General features: G+C 43.8%; 2 protein-coding genes across 10 annotated transcripts in view; one reads left to right on the top strand and one right to left on the bottom strand.

The window, feature by feature from the left end:
* The window catches only part of cnot4b (CCR4-NOT transcription complex, subunit 4b), an 85,983-nt gene extending 62,652 nt beyond the window's left edge, over nucleotides 1–23,331 (bottom strand). For 7 of the 9 annotated variants that reach the window (XM_042334912.1, XM_042334918.1, XM_042334914.1 and 4 more), the window contains exon 1: nucleotides 23,011–23,331. The gene's annotated coding sequence lies outside the window, so the exon portion shown is untranslated. The remainder of the gene's footprint in view (nucleotides 1–23,010) is intronic. The other 2 variants (XM_042334919.1, XM_042334920.1) reach the window with 1 other exon arrangement.
* A 1,850-nt stretch (nucleotides 23,332–25,181) lies between these two features.
* nup205 (nucleoporin 205) overlaps nucleotides 25,182–25,474 on the top strand; it is a 56,928-nt gene continuing 56,635 nt past the window's right edge. The window contains exon 1 of the mRNA XM_007911233.2: nucleotides 25,182–25,396. Within this exon, the coding sequence (XP_007909424.1) occupies nucleotides 25,366–25,396 (31 nt within the window). The 5' untranslated portion in view covers nucleotides 25,182–25,365. The remainder of the gene's footprint in view (nucleotides 25,397–25,474) is intronic.

Below are 25,474 nucleotides of genomic sequence, written 5' to 3'. Positions count from 1 at the left end.
CTTGAGAGAATCCAAATTAGACTGCGTTCCCACAATCATCTACACAATAACATTTCTGTGTTTGGAATGCAATGTGCACACTCTCTGGAGGGATGCACCCTGCTTACTAAAGCATCAAGGTGCAGGTTGGTGAAAGCAAAGGCTTGGGCAACTGATAGTTTAACTGTCTAAAACTACAAAGCTTGTCATTGAGAGTAAACTTTCTGCTTGTTCAACTCAGACAAGTCTATCTGTTGGTATTTCTCCTGCATAATTAACCAGAAGCATGGGAAAAATCCATGGCCCCAGTGGCTCGTCTGCCGCTCCAAATTGGGCCTATAAGCCAGGCTAGCAGATCTATCATCAGCATTGCCTTAGATCCACCTGGCCCAAAAAACAGACTAATGAGACTACGAAGAGGGTTGACTCCGCTTGGACATACAACCTTTCTCCCTGCAGTCCGTTCCTCTATTTCCCCACCTCACAACTTGCTCCTGGCCTTTACAAACGGTTGAAAGAAACCAAAGCTGCATGCTCAGGAGCTTAGAATGGCTTCAATGCTCAACCCACAAACGACTGAAGTCTTTTGGGATTTTTACTCGACAAAAAAAAACTATATTTACACACAAGTGGTTGTTGACCCTTGCAATCTGCCCAACCTGGTCTCTGGCAGTATGCACACACAGAGCCTTTCTTACTGCCTGAGGAAGAGGAAATCCAGTCCATTCACTCTCTCCATCACTGGGACATTGTGTCTTGCTCATCCCAATTGAGATTAACTCAAAACAAACGAATGATCAAATTGTGTGAGCTTGCAGGTCCGTGCACCTTGCGGGTGAGGCATTGAGCTAAGGCAATAGTAGTCATGTGAGCAAAGGAAATTAAGCATTTTCCTCTGGAGATCCCATTGTCCACTCAATTTGATCCCCTAAAATCATACTGTGCTACATTTCTCCTCCTCCACGTGTCCCCAAAAGTTAAAGCAGCAGATCATCAGAATACCTATAACCAGTCAGTCTCTGATTAATGAAACTAGAGAGCAAAATGTTATTATGCAAAACAAGAACACAAACTATAAAAGTCGATGATCAATAATTTACAGCATCATCAGCAAATGTTTCCCACTCTCTTCTTCCCCCCACTGTACACACACAAAACTATTTACCAGACATATTCAGTAGAACTTTTTAAAAAAAGTTTAAGGTGACGTAAATTAAAAGTCCATACATTTTGACAGGTTGCATTTGCAAAGTCACAGGGCACACCAATTCAGCATTGGTTAAGAGCACCCTCTGCTGACCAATGACACCTTACAACCTGCAGCAAATAAACCATTTGAATGCTGCTAAGCATCACAAGCTGACTGCAATGGTTGTATATGAACTTTCTTGCCAAAGCCACAACGATTGAATCAATTTCACATTTGAACACATGGTTCCCTCCAAATGATTCTCCTTTCACCAAACCAAACACAACATGCAAACACTTTTCAACTCATGAAACTAAACAACTATCCAAATTGGTCATACTGCAAAAATCACTGAAGTTGGAAATTAGTGCAGCAGAAAACATTCACTATCATAAAACTGTCATAAGTTCATTGGATTGTTAGAAATGCACACAAATTTATCAATACAGTAATAAAATGGTTAAAGTTAAAGATAAACCAGATAGATCAGGTTTTTTAAGGTAATTTTGCGGTACAAATACAAGTTTGTTCATTCCTTTCTTAAAAGTGCCTCTAAAGTTTACTCCAAATTGATTGGAATGCCATGAACTGGTTGTGGGGTCTCCTCATGCTATTTGCATCAACAACAAATTGCACTTATATTACACCCTTCACTTAGGAAATGCCTCAGAGCACTTTACTAAGAAAATGTGTTTAATATGAAGATCATAATCTTAAATTCCATCCTTTGGATGAAACGTTAAACTGAGTTCCTATCTGCCATTAAATGATCCCACGGGGGCACTGGTTGAAAAGAGAAGCTTCTCCTGGTGTCCTGACCATTATTCTCTCCAATGCTATTATGGGACATTGCTGTGTGCAAATAAGCTGCGGCAGTCACCGACAAAACATATTTTCCACTTAACTGTAAATCCTATGGAGCGCTTGGATACGTCCTGTTAACCTGAAAGGCACAGTACCAAAGGTAAGGATCATTATTTGATTTCTCAAAGATTCCAGCTGAATATACTCAAAATAGGTTGCATTCCTAACATCTGTGAAGCAAGAACCTTATCACAACGAAAGCATTAAACTTCAGTACAAACTACCTGGTGTCAGATTTTATCCCCTGGGAGCAGTTCTTTGAATCTACAGAAAGTTGTGAAAAATGATGTAAAACAATAGATATTTTACAGCACAGAAGTCAACATGTTTCGTCACATTCCACTACCCCATTCTCATACTTTTCCTTTGTCCAATTTTGTCTCCAAAATACAGTCACTGGATTTTACAGTATATATATCTTGTGAACCATTTTGAGAAGTCCTCCTGACATGACTGGTGCTACATCTAATATAATACATCTAAAATAATGCAAGAATTATTATTATTATTACATCAAATGTTTCCAAGAAAAATCATGACAGATCAGGAAGTGTTACCCAGCTACCTGTGTACTTCACTATACAATTTAATTCTATATGATCACAGCACAGTCCTCCAGAAAACTAAGCAACAGAAATCTGCTCCCACGTTTTCATAAACAAGTTTTTTTTTTTAAAACAAATACTCAGGAAAAATATCAAGGATGAGAAATTCTGTAATTTCCTTACTCCACACGCCTCTTTTGACCTAAAAATTAAGTAGGAACCCAGTTGTTAGTTGATTGGCGGATCGCGAACCGGGAAGTAACAATCCGTCAAAAAAATAATAATTTGGTCACTCAATCCACGACTGATTGTGGAACTCTGCTGTGCGCAATTAATCGGCTGCTGTATTTCGCCCATAAAATAATCATCAACATGTCTTGCACAATATATGCGACAAAGAAGAAGCGAGTATTCCTGTGGTTCAAGAGTGCTGTTGCCTGTGAATCACTCAGCTAAAAAGAGGACCTGTGTGAACTGGAATTTTCTGAACCAATCTTGAATGTGTTCCTTTGCTGCAAAACATTTGAGGTGTGATGTTTGAGACATTGTCTGATGAATGACTTCAGCAAAATTAACAATCAATAACCCGTATTGACTAGAGAGTCCCAACGAAGTTCTAGATTGTTGGTCACCTAGAAATCCAGTTTAAATGCTTTTCCTATATATAATTCTTCAGGCATTCACTTGTTGAAGGAGTGGACGTCAACAAATCAAAATCAATTTCCTCTGTTTAAAATGGGGAAACAATAGACAAAATGGCATAACGGGGTAACAACAACAACAAATTTAATTTATGAACAGCCATTCACGTTAGAGGTCGTCCTCAGGGACTTGGATGCGAGCAGGGGGTTGGGATCACAGGGATGAAGGACAGGGAGAGAAGAGTGGCTGAACGTGCGGTCGAAGAGGAGGATCTTGAGACGTGCTTTGAAAGAGGTGAGGGGGCAATGGAGGCAATTCGCTTCTTCCAGCCCCTGTGTGGTTCGTCACAGCTGACAATCTAGAGAGGTTCTGGGTGTATGCTCTATTGTCAGAGATGCCTTCTGATCAGATGTTAAACCGTCCACTCTGGCGGACGTTAAAGAGTTTCTCTATGTCCTCCTGGGCAACAATCCTTCACATAATATTAAGCATTCAAAACATGGCTGTTTGGGGGACAATACTGTATGTGAATTGGCTGACAAGTTCGCCAACGAAACAGTCACCACACTGTTTAGAGTATGCTGTGAAGTGCTTTGAAACATCTCGTCAACGTAATAAGGTACCATATCAAATGGAAGGGTTATATTATGTTCAGCGGAGATCTCAAAACCAAGACAAATTAATCAATATAATGAAGAAATTCTGAGCTACTGAGAGTCATCTGCAGGAAAGTAGCATTTACTAACTTGTGTAGCACTTGGCAAGATGTAGGATGCTCCACAGTATTTGTTCAAACTTTAAACGGTCAAAGCATTTGCTTTTGCATTGACTGGTAGGTATTAACCTTTCCCCAAGCCAGCCAGAAACATAAATAACTGTATTAGGTGTTTCTCAAACCAATGTACAAAATGTTGTGCTTACACTACATGGCTAGAGCAATGCAGTACTGTCTCCAAACAGAAAAGATGTTACAAGCACAACCGTAGTCAAAAACAGAACACTTGCCCTTGCTATCCAAAGCACTCGCTTTGCAAGCTAGAGACCCGAGTTCAATTCCAGGCAGAGGGGGAAACCTTGGGCAAGTTTCCTTACTCCAAACGCCTAATAATAATCCCTCCAAAACCAAAAACAATAATAAATTGGTCATTTTCAATCCATGACTGTTTGTGGGACATTGCTGTGCGCAATTGGCTGCCGCGTTCGCCCACAAATATACAGTCAATTCACTTTACAGTGTGTTCTGTGAAGCGCTTTGGGACGTCCTCCCGACGTGAAAAAGCGCTATATCAAATGCAAGGATTATTATTATTATTATTATTATTAAACACTTTTAGAAAGTAGCTTCAGATTCAAGTTTTATGCAGATTACTTTGGTCCAACTGCAAATAAAGCTTTAAAGTCATTTAGAATGTCTGATTGACTCACTTATGTCTCAATCCCGGGTGCGGAATACAACATACGTGGGCTCCTCCGCACTGGGTATATTCAGGGTTGCCACATGAAACTAAATCGCATCTCACAAAAATTACATTGTATTCAAAGAAGTCAGAAAAGCGCACTTTACTGCAACATTATGTCATTTATGTTGCCACACTTCCATTCATATTACATTTCCTGGAACTTTACGTTACACAACAGAATCTTTGCGAGCATCTCCGATTTATTTTTTGCCTTGCCCACAGTACCTAAAGTACTGTCAGTCACCATCTGTGACCAGGGCTCTCTCTCCACATCATATGGGAGGGAGGGGGAGGGGGCCAGAGAGGGGGAGGGCAGAGAGGGGGGAAACACAAGACCGGGGGGTGGGAGGACAACACCAGGGGGACGACGACGGGACGGGGGGGGGGGACACCGGGACCAGAGAGGGGGGGAAACCAGAGAGAGGTGGGGGGGGGGAAGACAACCAGAGAGAAAGGTGGGTGGGGGGGCGAAATCAGAGAGAAGGGGGGGAGAGAAACCAGAGAGAAGGAGGGTGGGGGGGAAAGAAACCAGAGCGAAGGGGAGGGGGAGAAACCAGAGAGATGGGGGGGGAGGGGAGAGAGAAACCAGAGAGAAGGGGGGGAGGGAGAAACCAGAGAGAAGGGGGGGGGGGAAACCAGAGAGAAGGGGGGGGGGGGAACCAGAGAGAAGGGGGGGGGGGGAAACCAGAGAGAAGGGGGGGGGGGGAAACCAGAGAGAAGGGGGGGGGGGGAAACCAGAGAGAAGGGGGGGGGGGGGAACCAGAGAGAAGGGGGGGGGGGGAACCAGAGAGAAGGGGGGGGGGGGGAACCAGAGAGAAGGGGGGGGGGGGGGAAACCAGAGAGAAGGGGGGGGGGGGGGGAAACCAGAGAGAAGGGGGGGGGGGGGGAAACCAGAGAGAAGGGGGGGGGGGGGAAACCAGAGAGAAGGGGGGGGGGGGGGGGGCTGAGAGCCCAGAGTGAGCTATGTCCGGAGTGAGGCGAGGCCAGAGTGTGAGGGAATTTGGTGAGAGTGGGAATTAGGTGCAGAGGGGGAAGTGGGGGCAGGCTATATATCTTTGTATCTATATAAAGTTTGTGAAGATGGTGTGGCAGGTAAACTGTGAGGTCTGTCACATGTGGGAGTCAATGGAGGGCGCCTTAAGTCCGGGCGACTTTGTCAGCCGCAAGTGTCTGGAAATCAGAGAGCTCCAGCTGAGAGTAGCTGAGCTGGATCTCAGGTGGAAACGCTGCGCAGCATTAGGGATGGAGAAAACTTCCTGGACAGCTTTATTCTGGAGCCGGACACTCCCCTGAGTCCCAAGGAAGAAGAATGTAGCAGCGACGGACATGACTGGGTGACAGTCAGGCGGGCAGGCAAGCGTTCCCGAAAGAGAGGGGCTGAAGAATCCCAGACTTTAGCCTTGTCTGACAGGTATGAAATATTGGCAACCTGTGTGGACAAGGAAATCTGCGAGGAAGACGGGCAAACTGACCCCAACACCCCTGTGCAGGAGGTTAAAAATGTAATTCTTATTGGGGATGAGACAGTCGGGAGGACTGATACAGTTTTCTGTAGCCGTAGCAGGGAGACAAGAAGACTCTTGTCTTCCTGGGGCCAGGGTGAAGGATGCATTTGAGGCATGAGGGAGAGGATCCAATCGTAATGGTACATATAGGGACCAATGACATTGGGACGAGTTAAGGAGCGAGTTCTGGGAATTGGGAATTAAACTAAGGAATAGAACTTCCAAAGTGATGGTATCGGGACTGTTACCTGAGCCAGGAGCTAATTGGTACAGGCAAAAGAAGATCATAGATCTGAATGCCTGGCTAAAAGAGTGGTGCGGAGAGCAGGAATTCCAATTCATGGGCCACTGGCACGAGTATTGGGGAAGATGGGAGCTTTTCCAAAGGAATGGGCTCCACCTAAATAGGGCTGGGACAAATGTCCTGGCTACGCGAATAAATAGGGAGGTAGAAAGGGCTTTAAACTACTAAGGGGGGGAGGTAAAAACATAGTAAAGTATAGTCCACCACAGTTAAACTTGAGATCAACAAAAGCAAGAGAGCAGATTAACAAGGGAGAAGAGCAAAGTGTGTCAAGCAGGGAAAGGAAGTACAGTGATAGAGTGCTGGTGAATAGGGTTAATAGCCGGAAGTCAGAATTAAGGGCACTATATCTGAATGCACGAAGCATTCGTAACAAGATAGATGAATTAGTTGCACAAATAGAGACAAACCGGTATGATCTAGTAGCCATCACCGAGACATGGTTACAGGGTGATCAGGGATGGGAACTGAATATTCCCGGCTACGTGGTATATAGGAAAGATAGGCGATGTGGTAAACGAGGAGGGGGAGTGGCCCTGCTAATAAAGGATGGGATAAAAACAGTAGAGAGGAAAGATTTTAAATCTGAAAAGCAAGATGTAGAGTCAGTATGGGTAGAGATACGTAACTTCAAGGGGCAGAAAACTATAGTGGGAGTAGTTTATAGACCCCCAAACAGTGGTCAAAGTATCGCTCAAGGTATAAATCAAGAGATTAGTGGAGCATGTAGCAAAGGAAAGACACTAATTGTGGGTGATTTTAACCTGCACATAGACTGGGACAACCAAATTGGGAAAGGTAACATAGAAGAGGAGTTTATAGAATGTATTAGAGATAATTTTCTAGATCAATATGCTGAGGAGCCGACCAGGGAACAAGCCATATTAGACCTAATGAAACAGGGCTGATCAGCAAACTGGAACTTAAGGCTCCTCTAGGGCAAAGCGATCATAATATGATGGAATTTAGCGTTAAGTTAGAGAGGGAAGTAGTTAAGTCTGAAGCAAAAGTCTTCAATTTAAATCGAGCCAACTTTGCTGGTATGAGAGAGGATTTAGCCAGAATAAACTGGGAGACTAAACTTAAAGATTTGACGGTAGACCAGCAATGGCAGACATTCAAGGAGATAGTGCAAAATTCCCAACGAGCACATATTCCTTTGAGGAATAAGAATGCCATGGGTGGTGCAGCTATTTTAGCTTTACTAACATTAGTAAAGAGATGGTTCTCGGTAAATTGTCGGGTCTTAAAACCGATAAATCCCCTGGACCGGATGGCCTGCATCCGAGAGTTTTAAAGGAGGTGGCCACTGAGATAGTGGATGGCATGTCTATAATCTTCCAAAAGTCTGTGGATACTGGAAAAGTTCCCATTGATTGGAAGATTGCAAACTTAACTCCACTATTTAAGAAGGGTGGGAGAGAAAATAGGGAAAACTATAGACCAGTTAGTTTGACGTCAGTTGTAGGGAAAATTCTTGAGTCCTTAATAAAAGACGTAGTTATGGGATACCTGGAAGACCATAAAAAGATTAGGCAGAGTCAACATGGCTTTACAAAAGGGAAGTCATGCTTGACTAACCTTTTAGAATTTTTTGAGGATGTATCCAGCAGGTTGGATAAGGGGGAACCAGAAGATGTGGTATATTTGGATTTTAGGAAGGCATTTGACAAGGTGCCACACAAAAGGCTGTTACTCAAGATCAAGGCCCACGGGATTAATGGGAAAATATTAACATGGATAGAAGAGTGGCTATCGGGTAGAAAGCAGAGAGTAGTGATAAACGGATCATTCTCAAATTGGCAGGATGTAACTAGTGGAGTGCCACAAGGATCAGTGCTTGGGCCTCAGCTATTTACCATTTACATCAATGATCTGGATGAGGACATTGAACGTAATGTGTCTAAATTCGCGGATGATACTAAACTAGGTAGCAGAGTGAGCTCTCTGGATGATGCAAAAAGATTGCAACAAGATATAGATAGGCTCGGGGAGTGGGCAAATAGGTGGCAGATGGAATTCAATGTTAGCAAGTGTGAAATTATTCACCTTGGTAGCAAGAATAAAAGAACAGATTATTTTCTGGAAGGGGAGAAGTTAGATAGTGTTAGTATTCAAAGGGATTTGGGTGTCCTTGTACACCAGTCCCAAAGTTTGCAGGTGCAGCAAGCAACTAAGAAGGCGAACGGCATGTTAGCGTTCATTTCGAAAGGTTTAGAATATAAGAGTAGGGAAGTCTTGCTGCAACTGTATAGGGCTTTGGTGAGACCGCACCAGGAGTATTGTGTGCAGTTTTGGTCTCCTTATTTAAAAAAGGACATACTTGCCCTAGAGGGGGTGCAGCGCAGATTCACTCGGTTAGTTCCTGGGATGAGGGGACTGACCTATGAGGATAGGCTGAATAAACTAGGGAGTGGGGGAGAAAACCCGAGAGTGGGTGGTGGGGGGGGGGGGGGGCAACCAGAGAGTGGGGGGGGGGAAACCAGAGAGTGGGGGGGGGGGAGGAAACCAGAGAGTGGGGGGGGGGGAGAAACCAGAGAGGGGGGGGGGGAAACCAGAGAGTGGGGGGGGAGGAAACCAGAGAGTGGGAAAAACCAGAGAGTGGGGGGGGGGGAAACCAGAGAGTGGGGGGGGGAGGAAACCAGAGAGTGGGGGGGGGGGAAACCAGAGAGTGGGGAAACCAGAGAGTGGGGGGGGGGGGAAACCAGAGAGTGGGGAAACCAGAGAGTGGGGAAACCAGAGAGTGGGGGGGGGAGGAAACCAGAGAGTGGGGGGGGGGGGGAAACCAGAGAGTGGGGGGGGGGAGGAAACCAGAGAGTGGGGGGGGGAGGAAACCAGAGAGTGGGGGGGGGAGGAAACCAGAGTGGGGGGGGGGAAACCAGAGAGTGGGGGGGGGGGAAACCAGAGAGTGGGGGGGGGGGGAAACCAGAGAGTGGGGGGGGGGGGGAACCAGAGAGTGGGGGGGGGGGAAACCAGAGAGTGGGGGGGGGGGAACCAGAGAGTGGGGGGGGGGAAACCAGAGGGGGGGGGGGGGTGAGACCAGAGGGGGGGGAAGGTGACCAGAGTGGAAGGTATTGATGCCCAACTGACAGTATCTAGATGTCCTTGCAACATTACAACATGAAAAGGGTGTGGTGCAAATGTTACAGTAAGTGCATTAAAAAAGGTGATAATCTGGACTCTGATAATTAAAAACACCAGTAGAAATGGAAAATTACCTACTGAGTCAGTCTCCACAATTACATTTCATCTCGGAACTGACGGGAACATTGTGAGAAGATACTCAATCCTGTAGCATTAATGCTTCAGCTCTGGTGCCGGGCTGAAAACTCATCCACACCAAGGGGACAGAGCTTGCAACACCCTGGAATGATTACAACGCTCAAATGTTGTCATGTCTCTGGAAGGAAAAAAATAAAATATTGTTTGTTTGGCCTGTGGACTTTTCTCAAATATGGAATCAGGCCCACAGCAGCCAAACGGTTGGACCAGCCTGATATACATGACACCCAAGTCCAATTTGGCATGCACTCTTGACTCCAGGACCACTACTGTTCTGAGAGACTGGCTGGATGAGTTTTAAGCTTCTTCAGTTTTGATGCACATGTCGCAATGAATAGTACAAGAACATACGAAATGCTAGACGAAGACAGACCAAGGTTCCATCTACTTTGCTTTCCATCTTCCTGGCGGTTGTATTCACATATGTCCCAAATTACCTATGTACTATATTCCACAATGTTATTTCCTAAACGAAAACTATCTAATCTGTGTTTGAAAGAATCAACATTTCCTGCTTCAAACGTCTCCCTCTCTGCCCAACTCTTATCAACCTGCTATGCCCAACTCTGTCTCGACTCCAGAACCACTGCTGTCCTGATGGATGGTTTGGTAGTCATCAACTCCTGCATGAGAGCCAATTTCCAACAGTTTGAACGTTGACAATTGTTTGACTCCCAATGGTCCCTTAAACCCCACATCCATACACTGATTCGCTCAGCTTTGCCCATATCCATAAAATTGCCTGGCTCTTAGCTCAGGCTGCCAAGACCCTCATCCATGCGTTTAAACAAACTAAGGCTCGACAATGCCAATGCTCTGCTCCCTGAACTTCTCAGCTATCCACAGCTCTGCAGCCCATGGCTCTCCCACTGGTAGCTGTGAGCTTAACATCATCCAGCTATTCCCTTCGCTCTGCAAGCACTGGGCTGCTTCACATTTGGCGGCCAGGCTTTCAGCCATTCTGCCCCTGCACTCCTGTAACACCATCCCAGTCGGTGCCCCTCACGATTGCTCCATCCCCTTTCAAGGCGTGTCTCAAAACGTACCTTTTTGATCGTGCTTTTGGTGATTTTTTTTCCATTTTCCAATGCCTCAGCTTCCACCCCCAGAATGAACTCTATTCACTACAACAAGCAAGATTTTTATTCATTTATATGTACTTTTGCCACAAACCTCTTTTTGGAAGGAATGAAATTTTTATTTCAAGACTGAGTTTCATTGGTCATGGAAATGTTTCAAGAAAGGTTGTCGTGAACACAGACTATTGAATTTGACCTGTAATCCAATAAATCCATACAATTTACATTTAGTGTTTTGAAAATACCTGCTGTAATACCTGTCAGATGTTTCCTTAACCAAATTTACACTGGTTATTTATTGGCGACAATCAAATTAATTAATTAAATTGAACCAGCTGGAGATAGGAGCACTGGGCTTGGTGTGAAGAGCATGCCCTAACACTCACAAACCTCCCCCCATCCCCCAAAGAAAATCTATCATAAGTTACATTTGACATAGCGCCTTAAACGCCTTAAAGTGCTTCACAAGATATACTGCAAAATGTAGTGACTGTCAGCCACGAACAGGCAAGAAGCCATTGTTAGCATCAGGAATGTTCCACAAAGCCTTAGGGTGGAATATTCCTTCAATTATGTGCAAAAAATAAGAAAATATCTAGTTTCTACCAAGTCAACCAACTGCTTTGGATAAGTTGTCCTGTCCACGATCCAGTCATCAACAACAATACCAAACTGAGGAGGCAGGGAGGATGGAGTCCCAGAATGTGGGGTAGAAGCTCAGAAGGCCCGATCTCTGATTGTGGAACGGGCAGGGAATGTGGAGGAGGTCACATGTTTTAGGAGGTCAGAGACAGGGAGGAGTAAGACCATCGGCGGAGGTTGCTTCTTGCAAAAAAATGCCAACCTTTCTTCTTCCAAAAGAACAAAATTAAATTTATCATGAATGCTGGTGTTATTGCTAATTGCTTTGTATTGATCCTTTTTCGGCTAAAATGTTACATTCTAAGCCTTTGAAGCCAATTGCGACTAAGTCTGGCTTCTTTTACCTCCCTAAGAATGAGCTGATTTGAACTACCCCTCTGAATTCTTCCAGTAAAAGCTTATGCTTGAACTGAATGAACTGAAATATTATTTAACTTCCAAAAATCTTGGCACAAGTTTGAAATCAGATCCCCTCTTAACCTCCACTGTGCCACTTAACAGATCATCCAATTTTTTGAGCCTATCTAAAACTACTCGTTCCTTACACCATCTACAGAATCATCTCAGCAAGCGCGAAAAAGACAAAATAGCTACCTTTTCCATTTAAGGTTGTCTCAGTAAATTTAGTGATTTTGATTGGAATTAAAAATATGCTCCGCCCCTATTTTGGATAAGCAAATTAGAGTACAGAAAAGTTTCACTTTAAATGGATATCAGAGTTTCTCGTCACAAAACTATTCAAGGAATTCATTCTACAGATGACATTAAATCAAGATACCAACTTCTTGTTTTGTATCACATGAAAAGATTCGAATGCACCAGTTAAAAGTGTAGGAAGCTCTTTGATCAGCTTGGTCAATATGTCCCCCAATTATTTAAATTCATAAAACACGAATATCATTAAAGTTTATGATATAGTTGCGGAAGTAAATCATCTACCACATTTGTCCACGAAAAAATGAACTTCAGAGGAAATCACAAAATGTAGGGAGATGGTTTAAAATGTGGTAAAGCACAAAACCATAAAATGTATGGATAATAATCTTTCCATTTGATTGTCATATATAGTCAAATCGTCCCACTAATTTACAGGGTTTAAACAGCAAAAAATATGTGCACAGTACAGCTAGGATACAAAAAGATACTTTTAGAATCATGTGACATTGATATGAACAGACAGGACCTCAATTAAACATCTCATCCAAAAATTATATTGTATGTTTCACATCAGGACGTCTCAAAGTGTCCATAGGAATTGTTGTACATTGCCTGCATATTTTGCAAGCAAACATGCCAATGCAGTGTCTGCATACTTCCAAGTCCCAAAGTGGGGCCTGAACTCAGATCCTTCTGAAGAGGCAAGAGCTCTGCCAACTCCGCCAGGTTGACACCTGAACAGGACAATGCAGTGCTCCATTAACACTGCACTGAAAGATGGGTTTCCAATGTTAACTTGAGAAAGCAATCAATGAAAATAATTTGCCTAGTTCTGCATTCTTGGAGATTGTCCTTCATTGAAGCACCATAAACAAGCTAGAGTTCTGAACTTGAGAAAGTAAATCCCAGGCTATCAGATTAGCAACATCAACTTCACAACATACACATCATGCAAAGAAAGAGGCTGAAAATAGATGTTTTCCCTCTTTTTGAACAGAAATGAACAATGTTCATCCCTTCCTCTGCATTCCATCATTAGACCAATATACTTGTGTATATTGAGCATAAACACTAGTCTGTACTAGTTGGTTCAAATGGACTGTTTCCTTGCCTATCATTCTATGTAATTCTACGCAGTTAACTCAAGAGATCCTTTTTCTGACACTGAATACCAGTTTTTCGGTGAGGGGAATATCGCCACCTTTACCATATTTATTGCCTACGAATTAACAATTGCAATGTGATTGAGAAAAGAATCACATAAAAATCAAAGCCTGGGTGTTGCGTGACCAAATGCTCTGGAACTCCACTGAAGTCACCGTCAGAATAGAGCTCCAAAAGCAATGTTCAGGATTCAATCTTCACCATTCTTTTCCAATATCTGACCTCCAACTATCACTAGTCTTCAACTCAGGGTAATTGAAGTACCGAGTCAAGTATTGAATATGTTATTCTAACAGTGCCGGAAGAGACCAATCCAGCATACAGAACAGGGCATAATAGCACTCTGCAATTCATGCAAGTTTTCTGAGCAACACATTTGTGGCAAAAATAATATGTCCTTACTCAGCAAACTGATCCCTAGTACAGAATTTTAGGGATAAATTTATAATCCGTATTTTCGCTGACACCCAATGCAAGTATTTGAATCAGCCCTTTTCCATCTCATCCCCAAGCAGAAATTTCTTCAATTTCTTATATAAAAACTCAGTGCTTTTCCTCATCAGTGAGTGTTTCAAAACTTGTAACTTTGCACAACTGAAAGCAATATAAATTTTGTTGATGACTACCTCAAATTATGAATAATCCTTACATTTACTATCAAATGGGAAAATTATGAATAATCCTTACATTTACTATCAAATGGGAAAAGAAATGCAAGGATTTATCACATGTATAAGCGTTCCAGTGTGAAGGGCACTATATAATTGCACTACATACAAAGTGCTTCACAGGGTTCATTGTTGAGTGCCGTGATTCCTGATTTGTCAGCAAACTTCAAACTCAAATTTAATTTCCAAGCAGCAGGTAAGTGTGGTACACTTTGATTTTGAAAGACTATGAGAAATCCACTGTTCTTGGCTTTGAGTATATGCTATATTCTCCCAATATACCATGTCCAATTCTCCACTTGAGGGTCACAGTTCATGAAAATAGATTTCCACAGATACTGACTGGTGTTATCTTTGGTACTTTGCTCAGGTAGTCATTCGTCAACGGCCATATGAGTGTACAACACTGCATTCCTGCAGAGTCCACTACAACTCGTATATAATAACACAATGGACAGGAGACGCTGGGGGAGGAATATTCATTTGACAATGGCAAGGCAGAATGTTATTAATTTTTTTAACTTCTTTCAAGACATTAATTATTCAATTCCAGTTTCCCTAACTCAGTCCTTCAAATGACACTTATAGTCAAGGTCCCGAATGCCACTCAGGTGGAAGCCTAAGATCCACTGACTGTATCTGAAAATAAAAGGAAGATTCTCCCTGTGTTCTGGCCAACACTTCCTAGGTTAAAATAGGCTGTCGCTCAATGAATGTTTGAGGTACATTGCTGTCTGCAAAATGGCTACTGTGTTCACATGCAAACATACAGTCACTGCACTTTGCAGCATTGTCCTAGAAGCGTCTGAAGACGCAAGGGCTTTATACTTGCTGAATCAGATGAAAGAGAAATTATTAAACACCAGTTTGAACCTTGAAATTTGTGTGGCTTAGTGTAATTATCCAAGTAATTAAGGTGAAATTGGACTTCTATTACAGCATGTTAACTCATTTAAGGAGTGTCCACTTTTCACACTTTGACCCTACAGAAATTATGCAATCCTAAGGTTCCAGTTGTTTCATCACTGAATGCTTTTTCAAGCTTCACAGTGTAAAAGGCAAAAGCAAATCAGCCAGCCACAAGACACAAGTCAGTCCTCCCTGGGTTAACTTGGGATAAATGTAATTGATGAGCATGTCCAACAAGAAAGAAAAACGTGCCAGGATCTATTATCCCAATGGAGCAGCTTGCCTCTGAGATGGGAGCAGTGAGATCAGCAACTTCATACGATTGTAAGAGGGAAAACAAGTGTACAGTTACTCTTGAATGCAGACACTGTCACAGAACTGGCATCCTGCATTCAGACTTCTCAGTTTAGCAGAAATTAGCACTATTTTACACAGAAACAAGCAACGATGTGCAAAGGGTAGGGAGAAAAAAACATAAATCTGACTACTGGGCAACCATCAGCCGAGCCAAAATGTTGGACAAATCGGCCATTTTAGCTTCCCCGCCCTGGCTGGCATTTTGTCTTTCTGCAGTGATGCTTCCCAAGAGTCAGCCTGGTTCAATCAGATGAACTCTTGCACCTAATTCAGAAGGTTGTGGGTCAAGCCCCATGTCGGGATTTTGAACTCAAGAGTCGAGGCTGACACACCAGTGCACTGCTGATGGGGCCCTGCATTACTGGAGGAGCCATTCTTCAGGTGAGACGTTAACCAAGGATCCGTTTGCTGACGTGGACGTTAAGTTTACTTTGGGACGATTTGATAAAAGAGCTTCTCCCTGAGTTTCTCCTGGTCAACAATCCCCTCAAAAAAGATTGGTCATTCACTTCATGACTATTTGTGGGTTGTTGCTCTACACAAATTGACTGCAGCATTTGCTTAGAAACTACAATCTCTGAACTTTACAGTAAAATCCTGTGAAGCACTTTGAGATGTCCTCCCAATGTAAAATGTGCTGTATCAAAAGTATTATTATCTATACTAACAAAGACCGAAGTGCCTGTTCATCAATAACGCAATAACCGATTGATGTAGAGGCATGACTTATACCTCATTCGAAAGGTTTTGCATGTGGGAGTGTCATGGCCATTGCTTTTTTCAGGATTCTCCTATTGTCGATGAGCTATATTTAATTTAGCCCAACAACAACAATATTATATTTATAGAGCGCCTTTCACGTCAGGAGGACGTCCCAAGGCGTCTCAAAATATGATGTATGCATGGTATTCTACAAAAGTAACGGCAGAGGAAAGCACATTATACTAATATATTCTGCAACAAATGTATGGCAGTTTTTTTGGGTTGTCACAGGAGCTATTGTCCTCCAATAGGAGTCCTCCCAACCAGGAGTCCATATGTTATAGAAGCTACTATTAGACTGGTCAGTTCAAAGGGGAAGATGTATTCACTCCTCGCATCCCAATGCTCCCAAATGACTGGTCGTTTGAGTTCAAAAGGCTTCAATTCCCTATTGAGTGTGCTTTGCCACGTCAATTAACAAAGCACAGGAGCAGAGCTTAAAGATTGCTGGCCTGTTCTTGAACACACCCTGCTTTTCCCATGGGCAATTCAATGTTGGATGCTCAAAAGCTGTACATCATGGCTGAAGCAGGAAAAACTGCAAATGTCATCTACACGGAAGCCTTGCAATAACTTGAGAACCTGCCGGAGCACACACTTTGGTTAGGGTAGCTTTGAAAGGAGTGCTTCCACTGAGACCTCCCACTGTGTGTAGATAAAGACGAAATGTCGATCTGTGTGTCAATCTACATTCCATACTGGAACCTTTGCTGACAGGCGAAGCTGCAGTGGGTACAGCGCGTCAGTCACTGCAGTAACACAGAACCCGCCGGGAGCACGCAGCAGGTCAAGCAGCATCTATGGAGAGAGGAAAATGAGTTAACGTTTCAGGTCTATGACCTTTCGTCAGAACAGGTCATGCACTTGAAACTTTGACTCATTTTCCTCTCTCCATGAATGCTGCCTGATCTGCTGCGTGTTCCCAGTAATTTCTATGTTTATACTAGATTTCCAGCATCTGCAGTACTTCGCCTTTTGATTATTATTACAGTATTTAGATACAATATAACAGAGATGAGAACCCTTACAGGCTTCGAACAATAATGTTAAGTAAATATTAGGGTTTGAACCTGATATTTAATGGCTCATGTTCTACTGAAGTTCTTTAGGACTGCTCCAAACAGCATTAAACACTGTGCGCAACACAATACAAGATATTGTGCAATCTTAACACAATTTTAATATGGACACAATGGGTCAGTGGGTTTACCCTATAAATTAAAATTTCATGCTCCCTCATACCCCATGGGTTGGGGAGGAGAAAACAAACATGTGTGCCAACTGGAAAGTGCACATGTACAGATGTCAAGGTGACAGGATTACTCTTTTAACAACCTCCTTTATCCCCATAGTCAAATATCATGCTAAAACTCATTGGCAAGGTTCACACAAACTTTTGGGAAAATCTGAATCAGAAGAACCGTAGAAATTTATACCACAGAAGCCTATTCAGTTTGTGTCTGTGCTGGCTCTTTAAGAGCAAATCCATTTACCTTCCATTTCCCCATACTCATGCTGTTTACTCCTTTATTATAGATATTTAGGTAAGAGGCAAAAGATGAAAAAAATTTCTAGTCACTGTCGGATCGCCCGCATCACCTTAATGCCACAAACAAAGAGGTTTCCACCTTTGCGCAACAACTAAAGGAACAATCAATTATGATCCCACTTGGTACACTGATCACAAGCTCATAAACATGGTGTCTGTAGGTCAAGAATCTAATACTGATATGCTTTAATATTTGTTAACTGCCAGTTCTATTGCTTGATTTCAATTTTAATAGCAGATCATTCTTCTTTTCGCGCTCTCCCCATGCCCTTCACACATTTCTCCAACAAGGTCAAAACACACCGTGCCTCATCAACGACAACAGTCTATCCTTGACCTCTGTGATATAACAGCATGGAATGCTCAATGATGGATTACGCATATCCATTTCCCTCCTTGCCATTTGTAGGCAAATTCATTTGGATAATGCATTTATTTCTTAGGAATCTGTGTTTCTAACAGTTGCAGTGCAACTCACTGCGTGCGGAAACAATTGATGATATTGGCTTACTTCACCTCAGGGTCAAATTTTATTGATTGGGGACAATCACCAGTATCAAATCATGCACCCTTAACATGACTGCTTGTTATTATTAAAATAATTATGCTTTCATATAGCGTCTTATCACATCTTCGAGATGTCTCAAAGCACTTCACAGATTATATTGTAAAGTGCAGTGACTGTTTATTTTGTAGGCAAAATGCAGCAGCCAATTGCGCACTGCAGTTTGTTACCCAAGAACAAGAGTAACAAGCGCATCCAGTAAATTTTCCTCCTTATTGCTTCAAGTGCTCCCTTTCCCGTCCAAAATCCAAAACAGAGATTATTGTATGTGGTTCAAAGCAGCACAAATTAAACATGTACAAAATGAAGCCCTGACCAATTTCCTGCCATTCCCAAAGATAAAAATAACCAAAGCTGGAAAGCTGAACAGCTTCCCTTTGGCTCCCCATCACATACTACCAGGTAATGAAAAGAAACAGTATGTCCATTTCAAACTGCTGTTTATTTGAGCTTTTTTAAAACGTGCCAAACACTTTTCAAAATCGAAAGGTTCATCACAACAAAGTAGCTTTAACAATGCTGTGAAGAGCAGCAGTGAGTCAGCCTGGCTCAGTTGGCAGCAATCTTGTCTGAGTCAGAAAGCTGTGCGTTCAAGCTCCACATCAGGACACTCCAATGAAGTGCAGGTGGAGGGGGGGGGGGCTGCATTATATAAGTGCCGTCCTTCAGATGAGACGTTAAACCACGGCAATGTCTGCACGTTCAGGTGGACATTGAAGATCCCATGTCACTATTCAAAAAGAGAATTGAGTTTCTCCTGGTTGTCCTGGCTGACAATTGTACCAATAAAGTTGGTCATTCACTTAACTTAGCTGTTTATGGGACATTGCTGTGTACAAATTGGATTGCATTTGCCCACAAAATAGACAGTTGCTACACTTTACAGCTCACCTGTGAAGTGTTTTGAGACGGCCTCCTGATGTGCAAGGCATATCAAATTTAGGGATTACTGTTATTATTACTTCTATTAAAAAAGTGAGGTTCCACATAAGATACTGTATTGCTTACTTTTGTAGCCCGTCCGCAGCAAGGATCCTCTGCCATGGCAAAAGCATACGTTGGTGATAATTTTGTTTAATAAAACGGCTGGAGAATGTTACCACTACCCGATATTGCAGTTTCAGTGACACAGCCAAAGGCAATGCCACCTGTTCCTCAGAAAAACAATGGAGAACAGCGAGGCTTGAGACACACTCCACAAGCAAAATAATACAAAACTGCAACATACATGCTCGTGCCCTGTTTGGTACACTTGTGAAATGAGTGGTTCCTTCAATCGCAGTCTGACCAAGTGAGCTCATCTCTGTTGGACTTCCAGCAGATGCATTCTAATTGTCTTCAGCACAAGTAGGTTAGGGGCGGTGGTGGGCAAGAGAGAGCAAGAACACAAAATAATCAGTGTCCTTCTCCTTGATCACTATTCAGTGAATGATGATGGTAAGTCCTAGAAATCGATGTGAGATAAAGGCACGATTAAGCTGTGCCAACACAGCCAAACAATCTGGCAACACTCACTGTCCAGGCTCTTTGGAGAGGTACTGGTGGATGAATGGCTGGCACTTACAAACCATATCCTACCATGAGCCAGTCGGTCATCAGAAAGGGAGGCAGGAAACAACAAAGGGCACAACTAACAACATGAAAAAGGCGGGTTACTTCAATTGCTCAAAACTAACAGCAATCACGTGGAAAAGGAGATCTGCCATGATGACATGTTTCAAGAGCAGCTGCTCCACAGCAAAAAAGCAAGGTAAATGGGGCAAGCTGCAGAGAGAGCAATGTTCATGAATCAGCTGTTCCTGAATCACTGATAATGGTTCAGAGAACTTCTTCCCTAAATTTTGCAGTATAGCACCCTTCAGAACAGCAGTTCAGAAACAAGACCCACCAACAAAATCAATGTACACGTGCCTCAGTCTCTAACTCATTGGTCCGTGCGCATCAATATTGCCAACTAGCTTCAACCTAGAATTTTAAACACCAAGTTTGTAAATTATTTGGAAAGGCATACACATCACTGGCATCATAAGCGAAATTCCTCCAATTGGTCAATGTGGAAGTTTATGGGTGGCACTGCTTCCTGGGGATGCATAATAATATGTATATCTACTATAACATATCTTTAAGCACTGACATTGTGATGTTTGCGGAACACAATGGTGACAATGCTCAGTTAGCGAGTATACAATTCTCACCGATGCTTCACGTTTCTGGACTGAGCAGCTCTGCATCAGCTCTTAAGACAGGTCAAAAGCTGCTACCTCCACTGAACTCAAACGATCTACTCAGCTCATTCTGGTCACGCTTCCCAACATAGTCAAGGCAGGTCCCAGGCAATTACTTTCCAGATTTCCCACCCCCACAGGGAAACAATATTTTACAATAAAATTATTTTCATTTTGGTAAGAATTCTTAAAAAAAATATTCAACTTCAGTTATTTTTCCCATGTGACATTTTTCTCCATTCACAGTATTAATATCATTAAATCCCAGTCACAAATATGTTGAAATGGATTTAAAAGGCACACAGACAATGAGGTTCCATGTTCCACTTCCACCATGAGACCGCCAAGGCGGATAACATTGCAGGAGCCATGTTCTAGATTGGGAGCAGGGAAAATAAGTTTGATGGACGACATGCTTTTGGATCTCAGGTGCCAATCAAATGGAGCTCAGCGTGATGCCTCATTAGTCGAGCAGGTTAGCTACATTGTGTCTCCACTCATACGATAATGGATGATCACCTAGGTAAGGTGTACTTTGGTAAAGCGACAGGTAAAACTTCAGGAATGTCAGGAAAATTGAATAGCTCTATCCATCAAGATTCAATCCAAATTGATAAAGAACAAAGTCTTTATATTTATTTCCATGTGTGATAAGATGAATACAAAACTAGCTTCATTTTTTTTCTTTATATGTACTTAATCATCAGACATTACCTCAGTTTTAAAAATAAATATCTGAGCTTTCTCCACCAAATAATTTGATTACATTTACCATGGCATTCATATGGGTGCAGAAAATATGCAATTTTACAAGCATTTGAACATTGACCTTAATAAAATGATCAAGGTAGTCTGAAGCTACAACTGATGCATTTTTGGGTTGAGTGAACAGATTAAAGCAAGGCAATGTCACACCAACAATCAAGGTAACACCAAAATTGTCACTTTCAAAACTATTGAGTCACATTTGATATTTATATCTGTGCAGAACGCCAAATGAACCAAGTCAGTGTACATAAAAATAATCTGAAACTTTAAATGTTAGTAGCATGACACTCTGCAATCCAACCCCATTTACTTTTTTGGCAACAGCTTATTGTGGGAAATCTGTCAAGCAATATTCAGCATTTGGAGGCATTGCTGAAATACTGAAAATTTACAACATACCATAATGCCAATGATTGATCTAGTTCATTGCCAAATGACAAGGTTTGAAAAATGATGTCAGTTATTTTGCTCTACTTTTTTAAAAAGATTTCACAAGGTAAAAATCAGTTCAGATGACTGACTACATTTATTTAGTGTCCATGAACTTCAGTGTTGATAGCTTATTGCGTTATAAATAGTCAATTGCATGGACCCTCCCCTCATGGAACAAGTTGTCAACAGTATTACATTTTTATTATGTTGCTGTTTGAGTAATGCCTTTAAATCTGAGTGACTAAATTTATTTATGGATACAAGCATGACAGTATAAGCATGAAAGGAAAAAAACACACAAAATGCACAGCAGGGCAGGCCAACCAACATCTGAAAAATAAAAATAAATTAACATGTTCCTCAAGACCTTTCAGCTCATTGGGTCAAGCCTTAAATATGAACTTCTTTTCTTCAGATGCTTCCTGCTCAGTTGTGAATTTCCATCATCAGTTTCTTATTTTGAACAAAGAGGACAAGGCTTTTTTTTAAAAAAAGATCCATTTTGTGCTGGTCCACAAACTCAACATTTTTGAATATGTAATGTTGGTGTTATACTGCATCTCAAGCAGCTTAACCCCCTTTCCCCCCCTCTACCACTCTAATAGCCTTGTGTGTTCACTGTTCAATGGCCCGTGCAGCCCTCTTGGTCAAGTTTACAAATAATGTAAAGGAAAGCTTATGGGCCATATGAATGGCCATAACCTCTAACATAGGGGGAAAAGCCTCATAATCCACAACGGTAAGGATACATGATCTCTTCTCTCTTTGAAGACATGCACTTGTGCGGACACCCTTGAATGTATGGGGCCCAGATAACAACACGTCAGAACAGTCCCTCGCTTGCTTCGGATCCGTGAGGCCAAAGTGTTCAAGGCGACTAAAAATGCAAGAATAACTGCGCGCTTTTCCTAACCATCAGTTACAAAAGACTAATTTTAAGTGTAAACATTCAACAGAAAGACCAATTTGTCAGCTGCCAGGAATAATCCTACCCCCTCAGCCACCTCAACGAGTTAGAAATCCATCACAAATGAGAAAATAATAACTTTTCTTTTTCTTTTTTTAAATAACGCTGTGCCCCCTTGTATATATATATCTATATATCTATAGAGGGCGTGAATGAATCACCTCTACCCACCCCCTCCCCAAATAAAAAAGGCTCGCCCTCCCCCTCCCCTTCCCCCTCTTACCCTTGTATAAACCAAACGTTTAATTTCGATACTTTTCCTAAATAAAAACTCCGAAATAAACTGCCCTATGTCGTCCCCTCTCCCCCCTCAGGACAAACATCCCTATCCTAGTGGCGAGACTCCTGCGCTTCCCGTACCCTCCTCTCCCAAACGCCTTCGCTGCTGTCTGACGCGGCCTGGTCGCCCTATTGAAGCCTACCCCTCGCAGTGGCCGGTGTCCCGGGCTCTGTGTGCGCGTGTGTGTTTGCGACTGTCCGGGGCCTCCGCACTCACCTCCCCCCTCGCACGGCTTCCTCCACCAAGACTTTCCAACAAGCACTTGGTCGGCGTAACTCTCCAGCGCGGCCCCGGGGATTCCGGCTGCGACAAAATCCTTCCCCCGCGCGTGTGTGTCTGATTTAGGGGGAGGGAGAGAAAAAGAGCCTCGGGCGGGCGAGCCGGCGAGACCAGACGAGGGTGGCGAGAAGAGATTAAGGGAGAAGTACGGCCTGTGCCCCTCTCTGCTGTTATAATTATAGGTCGCTCGCTCTCTGCGCCGCTGCTCCACTTTACACAGCAGCCACCATCTTTTTTTCTCTCTCTTCTCTGGGAAACTCTCAGTGAGTCGGCGCTCAGACCCGGGGGAGGGGGAGGGGAGGAGAGAGCGGGTGGGGGGGGGGAAGAGAGGAGGAGGGAGACAACTGAGCATGCGCACTACACATCACCGCAACCCGTTCCCGCCGAACACCACGCGCACTGCCGCGCAGAGGGTCATGGGACGTGTAGTCTTCTCTTCCCTCCCAATCAGTGTATGTGTCAGTCTGGTTCACTTAATTCGTCTTTTTTTCTTGGTATTATGTCTTGTCGTCCTCTCCATTTCTTTATCCAGCACAATTCCAAACCATAGCCCCCACCCCAATCCCATCTCACGTGTGATAGCCTGGCTCAGTTTTTTTTTGGGGGGGGGTGTGTTAATGCAAAGGAATTTCAAAAAGCCATGAAATTTGTGAAAATTGGTCTCAAACATTGGGGCTTGTTGTTCGTTCCATTCTCATCCTATGTGTATCGATCTGGCCCTATTCACGGCTTCTGAGTCAGAAGGTTGTGGGTTTCATGCCCCCAACATTGGGATTTGGAATTCATGTAGTCTGGGCTGACACTCCAATGCAACAAAATTACATTTGTATAGCCCTTTTTACATCAGGAGGACATCTCAAGGCCCTGGACAATCAGTGTTTCGGATCCGAGCTTGGGGTCGGGATCGCGGAGGGCAGGTGGGGAAGGAGGGTGACCGAAGGCACAGTACAAGAGGATGGTTTTGAAGGAGGCAAGGGAGGGGCTGAGGCAGAGGGACTGCTGGATGGAGTTCCAGAGGGTGGGGGCTAGGTGACTGAAGGCCTGCCTGCCAATGGTAAAGTGTGTGAGGCAGGGGACGTGAAGCAGTCGGAGCCCGCTGAGCGGAGGGAGCAGGCGGGTTGGAAGGGGCTTAGGAGGTCGCAGAGAGGGGAGAGCAAGGCCATGGAGGACTTTAAAAGTGAGGGCCAGGATCTTGAACTGTATCATCTGTGTGATGGGAAGCCAGTAGAATCGGGTGAGAGTGGGGGTGACAGGGTCGCGGAGCCTGGTGCGAACGAGAACAAGGACTGCAGAGTTTTGATGATCTGCAGCCTGTAGAGGGAGGAGTTGGGGAGGCTGTCAATCAGGGAGTTTGCGTTGTCAAGCCTGGATGTGATGAATGCGTGTACGAGGGGCTCGGCGGCCTGCGGTGTGAGTCAGTGGCGTAGCCGAGCGATGTTGTGTGGGGAAAGGCGGAGTGGGCCATGGCATGGATGTGGGGTTATGAAGGACAGTTGAGGCAGTAAGAAGGTGAGGTAGCCGCACAATGGCGTGTCAACCCAAACTACATAGAGACATTAAACACTCTGGGATGCTACCCTGCGTGAGGGGTCACTATATAAATGCAAGTTGTTATTGTTGTAAACCAAGGTCTCACCTGTGCCTGTCCAGATGGACATTAAAGATCCCATGGCACAACTGAAAAGAGTAGGGAGTTTCTCTCTCCCAGGGACCTGGTGAACAATCACCCAAATCAAATTGTTCACTCATTTTGGAGCTGTTTGGGGACGTTCCTGTGCCTAAAGTTGGCTGCAGCATCGCTTTCTTGTGCTGTGATCACAGAGAATAACGAATCACGTGCGCTCCGGAGGTGGAGCAGATCGAAGGCGCATGCGCATATTTAGCCGGTTGGGCGCTCGGCCTCAAGGGAGTCGTAGTTCAAGGCCGACGCGCAGAGCATTGAGTGGGAGAGGTCACAACCCCTCGTTGTGAGCAAAGCGTTTAAAAAAAGTGGTGGAGGGGGGAAGGGAAGAAGGCACGCGCATTGTTAGCCGCTCGGCCTGATGGGAGTTGTAGTCCGACTTCGGACAAGCAGCGGGCGTGGTCACGTGCCTCCCCTCGTTCAGGGAGGGAGTGCTCGTGCCCAGCAAACTGCCTGGGAATTGAGGCGGTTTTTCTCAGTAAAAAACAACGGTAATTTTGTTCTAAGAGTAAACATAAAGGAAAGCGCGGGGGGAGGAGCCGTGAGGGTGTGCGCCCTACACACACCGGTGACAGTTGGTGCCAGCGAACCCTTTCCGCTTCCTTTTCAACATGGCGGTGCCGACCATGGCGGTAAATTCAGGTCAGCAAGAAAACAGAAAACCGCCCTCCCGGCGGCCATTGGCAGCGAAGCCAACGCGTGTTCCGGTGCCCTGTCCTT

The sequence above is a fragment of the Callorhinchus milii genome, unplaced genomic scaffold (assembly GCF_018977255.1).
Source record: "Callorhinchus milii isolate IMCB2004 unplaced genomic scaffold, IMCB_Cmil_1.0 Scaffold5, whole genome shotgun sequence".
NCBI lineage: Eukaryota > Metazoa > Chordata > Chondrichthyes > Chimaeriformes > Callorhinchidae > Callorhinchus > Callorhinchus milii.
The sequence above is the reverse complement of the archived record's forward strand: the minus strand, read 5'-3'. Positions and strand labels throughout refer to the sequence as shown.